The 7,500-nt window shown below is 43.8% G+C and overlaps 1 protein-coding gene across 1 annotated transcript in view; it reads right to left on the reverse strand.

Moving 5' to 3' along the window:
- Positions 1-296: 296 nt before the first annotated feature.
- BRK1 (BRICK1 subunit of SCAR/WAVE actin nucleating complex) overlaps positions 297-7,500 on the reverse strand; it is an 11,827-nt gene continuing 4,623 nt past the window's right edge. The window contains exons 2-3 of the mRNA XM_010337788.3: positions 974-1,056; positions 297-415 (exon numbers count right to left, since the gene is read on the reverse strand). Of these exons, the coding sequence (XP_010336090.2) occupies positions 389-415; positions 974-1,056 (110 nt within the window). The 3' untranslated portion in view covers positions 297-388. The remainder of the gene's footprint in view (positions 416-973; positions 1,057-7,500) is intronic.

Consider the following 7,500-nt stretch of genomic DNA (forward strand, 5'->3'; position numbering starts at 1 on the left):
AGAGGGAGGGAGGGAGGGGGAGGGGGGGGAGAGAGAGAGAGAGAGAGAGAGAGAGAGAGAAGGAAGGACAGAAGTGGGGAGGACCTTCACAAGGAGTCCCAGGCTTTTGACTGTGAATATTTCAAATATATTGACAAGTAGATCTATAAAATGTTACTGAAAAGGCAAAATGCCTAATGTTGTTTCCAACAGTTCCTCTGGACTTCTCCCCACATACCACACTACACCCCAGATGGCAGAGACCAAAGGCTACACTTTTGAAAAAACAAAAACAAGAATAAGCCCTGTTGCTCTTTAAGGAGAAAGCAAGGAGCTGAAGGCTGCTGGGGTCTTTCCCGTGTGGCCTGTGTTCTGTAAAGCAACTTCCCAGCAGCAGGACGGCACTGTTCTAGGTGAGTGTCTCACCTTTTGTCACCTGTGAAAGGAAAGGAAAATTGACATTTAGATAAGTTAAAACATATTAGAGGGATCTTTAAAAAAAATCATACTTGAGATCCTAAGCAGTGAGAAATAGAAAAGAACACAGCTGTGAGTCACAGAAACCTGTTCAAATCCAGGCAATGTGTTTAACTTTTTCTTTTTTTGAGACAGAGTCTCACTATGCTGCCCAGGCTGGAGTGCCCTGGTGTGATCTCGGCTCACTGCAACCTCCACCTCCCGGGTTCAAGTGATTATACTGCCTCAGCCCCCCAAGTAGGTAGCATTATAGGTGCACACCACTATGCCTGACTAATTTTTGTATTTAAAGTAGAGACAGGGTTTCACCATGTTGGCCAGGCTGGTCTCGAACTCCTGATCTCAGGTGATTCACCCACCTCAGCCTCCTGAAGTAGAAGTGTTGCAATTACAGGCGTGAGCCACCATGTCTGGTCGGTGCTTAAGTTTCCTAAGACTGTTTCTGCTTTTAGGTTTTTGTCAGCAATAAGTAGAAATGTGCATTCTCTCTTGGAATGGCCTTGCCTGTCATACTCACCCGTGCTTCAATATACTCTATTCTCCGTTCAAGGGCTGTCAACTTCTCGTTTAGTGTTGCAAGTCTTGAACGACATGACATATCTGGGAAAAAGAGACTGGCGTTTAGGATTAATGTCACTCCAAACACGGACACACGTAACTCCTAGACTGAAAAGAGGAATAATATAATACACAGAATACAAATGGAAGTGGATACAGTGAGAAGTATCTTAGCACAGTTGCTTAGAGTGGATCTCTTTTTTTTTTTTTTTTTTTGAGACGGAGTTTCGCTCTTGTTACCTAGGCCGGAGTGCAATGGCGCGATCTCGGCTCACCGCAACCTCCGCCTCCTGGGTTCAGGCAATTCTCCTGCCTCAGCCTCCGGAGTAGCTGGGATTACAGGCAGGCGCCACCATGACCAGCTAATTTTTTGCACCTTTAGTAGAGACGGGGTTTCACCATGTTGACCAGGATGGTCTCGATCTCTTGACCTCGTGATCCACCTGCCTCGGCCTCCCAAAGTGCTGGGATTACAGGCTTGAGCCACTGCGCCTGGCAGAGTGGATCTCTTGAACTTCCTATCAAGTGTGGCTAGTGAATAATGGCCCCATAAAAATGTCCTTTCCCGCCTGGCGCAATGGCTCACGCCTGTAATCCTAGCACTTTGGGAGGCCAAGGTCGGTGGATCACCTGATTTCAAGAGTTCAGGGCCAGCCTGGCCAACATGGTAAAACCCTATCTCTTACTAAAAATACAAAAATTAGCCGGGCGTGATGGCACGTGTCTGTAATCTAGCTACTTGAGAGGCTGAGGCAGGAGAATTGCTTAAACCCAGGGGACAGAGGTTGCAGTGAGCTCAGATCATGTCACTTCACTTTAGCCTGGGCAAAAAAGCAAAGGTCCGTCTCACAAAAATTTTCTTTCCCTAATTCCTGGAGCCTGCAAATATGGATCATACATGAGGAAACAGGGATCATACATGATTAAGGTTAAGAACCTTGAGATCCTAGAGTTTGTCCTGGATTGTCCATTTGGGCCCAATCTAATCATAAGTCCACAAATGTAGATGAGAAAGGCAGAGGAAGGGGGTCAGAGATGAAATAGAAGAAAAAGAGATTCGCAATGTGAAGGGGATGCAATCTGCCATTGTTGGCTTTGGAAGTGGAAGAAAGGAGCCATGAGCCAAGGGATGCAAGTGACCTTTAGAAGCTGGGAACAACCATGAGCTGACAGCCAGCAAGAAAACAGAGATCTCAGTCCTACAACCACAAGAAAATGAATTCTGCCAACAACCCAGTAATCAAGGAACTAGACCCTCTCCTAGAGCCTCTAGAAACGAAGATAGTCCTGCTGACACCTTGATTTGAGCCAGGCCAGGAGCAGTAGCTCATGCCTGTAATCCTAGTACTTTGGAAGGCCAACATAGGACGATTGCTAGCCCAGTGACCAGTGTTGGATTTCTGACCTACACAACGGTAAAACAATAAATTTATGTGGTTTAAGCCAAAAAATGGGTGGTAATTTGTTACAGCAGCAATAGCAAATAAATACAAGGCTATACAGCCATTTACTAATGGGCAAACTAAAAGTTTCAAGACTGAGGACATGGCAAGAGTAAGAAAATAATCTCTTGGCCAGGCCCGGTGGCTCACGCCTATAATCCCAGCACTTTGGGGAGGCCGAGGCAGGTGGATCATGAGATCAAGGGATCGAGACCATCCTGGTCAACATGGTGAAACCCCGTCTCTACTAAAAATACAAAAATTAGCTGGGCATGGTGGTGCGTACCTGTAGTCCCAGCTACTCGGGAGGCTGAGGCAAGAGAATTGCTTGAACCCAGGAGGCGGAGGTTGTGGTGAGCAGAGATCACGCCATTGCACTCCAGCCTGGGTAACAAGAGTGAAACTCCGTCCCGCCCCCCGCCCAAAAAAAAAGAAAAAAAAAAAAAGAAAAGAATCTCAATAGGAAAGACACAAGGTTGGGCGTGGTGGCTCACCCCTGTAATCCCGGCATTTGGGGAAGCCAAGGTGGGCAGATCAACTGAGGTCAGGAGTTTGAGATCAGCCTGGCCAACATGGTGAAACCTCGTCTCTACTAAAAATACAAAATTAGCCAGGTGTGGTGGCGAGCACTTGTAATTCCAGCTACTTGGGAGGCTGAGGCAGGAGAATCACTTGAATCTGGGAGGCAGAGGCTGCAGTGAGCCAGGATTGCACCACTGCACTCCAGACTGGGTGACAGAGCGAGACTCCATTTCAAAAAAAAAAAAAAAAAAAAAAGGAAGCAGCAGAAAATATGGGGAGGGAAGGTTTGAGAATTCTGAGTGCATTAAAGTCACATCACTACTGTTCCTCCTTGAGGCAAAGGCCTTTTAGAACTAGAGAAAACTTGGAGAACTTAAAATACCCTATAAAGCCCATATTCTATTTGTGAAAAGAGCCAAAATTCTTTTTCTTCCTCTAGCTTTCCCAATATTCTTTTACCACCTCATTCAAAATGAAACCAGATTTCCTTTAAAACATCTTTATCTCTGTAAACTTCTGTAACAGAAACTACTCTTTTTCCAACTATTCTCAACATATGAGAAAAAAGGTATCTTAGCATGGTAATTATTTCCTACTTTCCTCCAATACTGTTCAGTCATCTCTCAATAACCTTAAGTTTTTAAGTCTGAAACATTTGCTGAGACTCTCCCATGCGGTGATTTAACACTTAGCTAACCAGTTTCCTTTTCATCTATTTCCTAGCTGTTTGGCAAAAGCACTTCAGCATCCATTTTGACAAATCTTCCTACACCCTGATCTTGCCTCAACTTTCATCTGATTATGTCCAAATCTTACTTATCTTGCCTGCCTAAACATTCTCCTTCAAGGCTAAGTTCAAATTCTATCTCTGAGAGGTCTTGTCCAATGGACATGATAATTCTCCCTCTTCTGTATTTATCTAAACATTTATGGATTAATATCTTTTTTTTTTTTTGAGGCAGAGTCTCGCTTTGTCACCATGCTGGAGTTCAGTGGCTCGATCTTTGCTCACTACAACCTCCACCTCCCAGGTTCAAGCGATTCTCCTGCCTCAGCCTCCTGAGTAGCTGGGACTATAGGCACATGCAACCACACCCAGCTAATTTTTGTAATTTTAGTAGAAATGGGGTTTCACTATGTTGGCCAGGATGGTCTCAATCTCTTGACCTTGTGATCCACCAGCCTCGGACTCCCAAAGTGAGGGGATTACAGTTGTGTGCCACCGCGCCTAGCTTTTTTTTTTTTTTTTTTTTTTTTTTAAAGAGACATGGTCTTGCTCTGTTGCCCAGGCTAGAGTTCAGTGGCACAATGATAGTTTACTGAACCCTCCATCTCTTAGGTTCAAGTGATCCTTCCACCTCAGCCTCCCGAGTAGCTGGGAATACTACTCAGTAGGTGGATGCCACTGTGCCAATTTTTTTTTTTTTTTTTTTTTTGGTTGAGATGGGGTTCTCACTTTGTTTCCCAGGCTGGTCTCAAACTCCTGAACTCAAGCAATCCGCCAGCTGTGGCCTCCCAAAGTGCTGGGATTATAGGCATAAGGCCCTGTGCCCAGCCTTTGAATTTCTAATTTGTAAATTATTCATGTACTCGGTCTTTGGTTATCACTTCCCCCTTTGCATAAAGATTTTACAAATAAGAATGTGCATCACTATTACTCAAGATGGTGAAAAACCAACAAAACCAAATGACTATGATTGGAATGGTTTGAAAAAGTATAGTATATCTATGAGACTATTAAAATAGCCATTAACAGTTACAAGTTTGAGGAATTTTTAATGGAAAATGTTCATGGTATAAAGCCAAATGATATTTATGTACTTGTAATTCACAATTTACTTATATGTCTGTTTCACCATTAGAACAAGTTAATCAAAAGAAGTACATATTGCTGGCTGGGTGGGGTAGCTCATGCCTGTAATCCCAGCACTTTGGGAGGCCGAGGAAGGAGGATCACCTGAGGTCGGGAGTTCAAGACCAGCCTGGCCAATATGGTGAACCCCATCTCTACTAAAAATACAAAAATTAGCTGGGCATGGTGGCAAATGCCTGTACTCCAGCTACTCGGGAGGCTGAGGCAGGAGAATCTCTTGAATCCAGGAGGCAGAGGTTGCGGTGAGCTGAGATTAGCCATTGCACTCCAGCCTGGGCAACAAGAGCGACACTCCATTTCAAAAACAAAACAACAACAAGAAGAATAAAAAAAACATGTTGCCTCTTATTAATCTTGTAACCTTAGCATCTTGCCTGGTACGTAGATGTTTATTCAAAAAGAAAAGGATGATGGATTCTGTTATGTTAGTAGAATAAAAGATTGACTCTAGTGTAACTCCATTCGCCTTGCAAGTGGGAAAACTGAGGCCTAGGTAAGCTGAAGGCTGATGTTGGGTCACTGATGGGACATACCAAGCAGGGCTGAGTTTAGAAGCCAGTTCTCTCACTGCCCAGTATGCCTGTCCCAGTGCATACTGCTACCATCCTTCTGTGCCTCTGGGGCTGTAATTTATGCATACCAGGTTTCTTAAAACCTGTTTACAGCCCAGCTCTGCCACTTTCCATTCTTTCACCTTATACAATTCAATGGTTTTCAGTATATTTCCAGAGTTGTGCAACTATTATCATAATCTACTTTTAGAATATTTTCATCATCCCCAAAGACACCTTGTACCTCTTAGTCCTGTCACTCCCCATTCTGCCACCCCTCTGGCTCCCTGGGAACCACTAATTTTTGTCTCTGTGGACTTGCCTATTCTGGACATTCTTCATTCTTCTTTTTATGTTTGTGCTGCTTCCTCGAATTCCCAGGTCTAGCTTAACTATGAGCACTTCAGCATCCCCTTTTCCCGGATGCACTGCCACTTTCTGTCGGATCTGCCCAACAGGACCCAGCCTTTTTTCAGTCTGGTTCTTGGAAGTCTGAAAGCACATTAGGTATGCTACTGAGTAAGAACATGAATATTATCTCTGACAGCCTGTCATTTCCCATCAAGAGAGACATACCAAAATTATTGCGGGGAAGGAGGTGAGAGGGAAGGTTCCTTCCTGGATGGCTATTCTGTTCTAGCTGTCAATCTGGTAAAGAATTAGAATTCAAGAACAATATTATGCTACTGGCCTACATGGATAAACACTGCTGAGAAATAGAAAATGTTCAACTCCAGAAACCTTGGTCATATTTCAAATCTTAGTAAGTATATGCTGGTTCAAATAAAAAACACTGAAAAAGTATTCAGCGGCTGGATAAATCTGAAACCAGAGCACAAGTATGTGCACATTATCACCAGCCTTTAACTGAAAATACCAGTTCTCGTTAGGGAACAAATGCTGTTACCAAGCAGCTCCTCTGAACTTACTGCATATAACTTTAGCATTACAAAAATCAATACTGACAGGCCAGGCACAGTGGTTCACGCCTATAATCCCAGCATTTTGGGAGGCTGAGGTGGGCAGATCACTTGAGGTCAGGAGTTTGAGACTAGCCTGGTCAACATGGCAAAACCCCCATCTCTACTAAAAATATAGAAATTAGCTGGGCATGATGGCATGTGCTTGTAATCCCAGCTACTCAGAAGACTGAGGCAAGAGAATCACTTAAACCTGGGAGGCAGAGGTTGCAGTGAGCTAAGATTGCACTCTGTACTCCAGCCTGGGCAACACAGCAAGACTCCATCTTAAAAAAAAAAAAAAAAAAAAAAAAAAAAAGAACGAATTAGCCGGGCAAGGTGGCGCACACCTATAGTCCCAGCTACTCGGGAGGCTGAGGCAGAAGGATCACGAGAACCCAGGAGGTAGAGGTTGCAGTGAGCTGAGATCACACCACTGCACTGAAGCCTGGGTGACAGAGCAAGACTTCATCTCAAAAAGAATACTGTCTTTCTTTTGGATTGTTTTTGTAGTTAAGTTTTACTTTCCAGCAAAATTCCAAATCTCTTAGGAGTGGGTATCACATCCATTTATTCATATTTATTCCTCTTTCACAGCATCTGACACACACCAGGCAGGCTAGGCTCTTATTTGTTGGCTTAGTATAAAAGCTGAGATTTCTAAAACATAGCCACATTCTCTATTTTTTCTCTGTACTTCTCTGCATGTATTACCTCTCAAACCAGAAAAAAAAATAGTATAAAAATAAAAAGCGATAATCTCTAACCATCTATTTTTAGAAGCGTCACCAATTCCAAAGTACAGAATAGGCCTAGTGTTAGGATGTTATTGCTACATTATGATTTGTATGTCCTCAAGTTCACGTGGGATACTGTAACTCTACTCTCACCAGCTGGAATCACAGGGTAAATGCTATTTGGAAATGTCATTAGCTATCTTAGAAAAACAGTTCTCGGCCGGGTGCGGTGGCTCAAGCCTGTTATCCCAGCACTTTGGGAGGCCGAGGCAGGTGGATCACAAGGTCAAGAGATCGAGACCATCCTGGTCAACATGGTGAAACCCCGTCTCTACTAAAAACACAAAAAATTAGCTGGGCATGGTGGCACGTGCCTGTAATCCCAGCTACTCAGGAGGCTGA

Source organism: Saimiri boliviensis, chromosome 8, assembly GCF_048565385.1.
Source record: "Saimiri boliviensis isolate mSaiBol1 chromosome 8, mSaiBol1.pri, whole genome shotgun sequence".
Lineage (NCBI taxonomy): Eukaryota > Metazoa > Chordata > Mammalia > Primates > Cebidae > Saimiri > Saimiri boliviensis.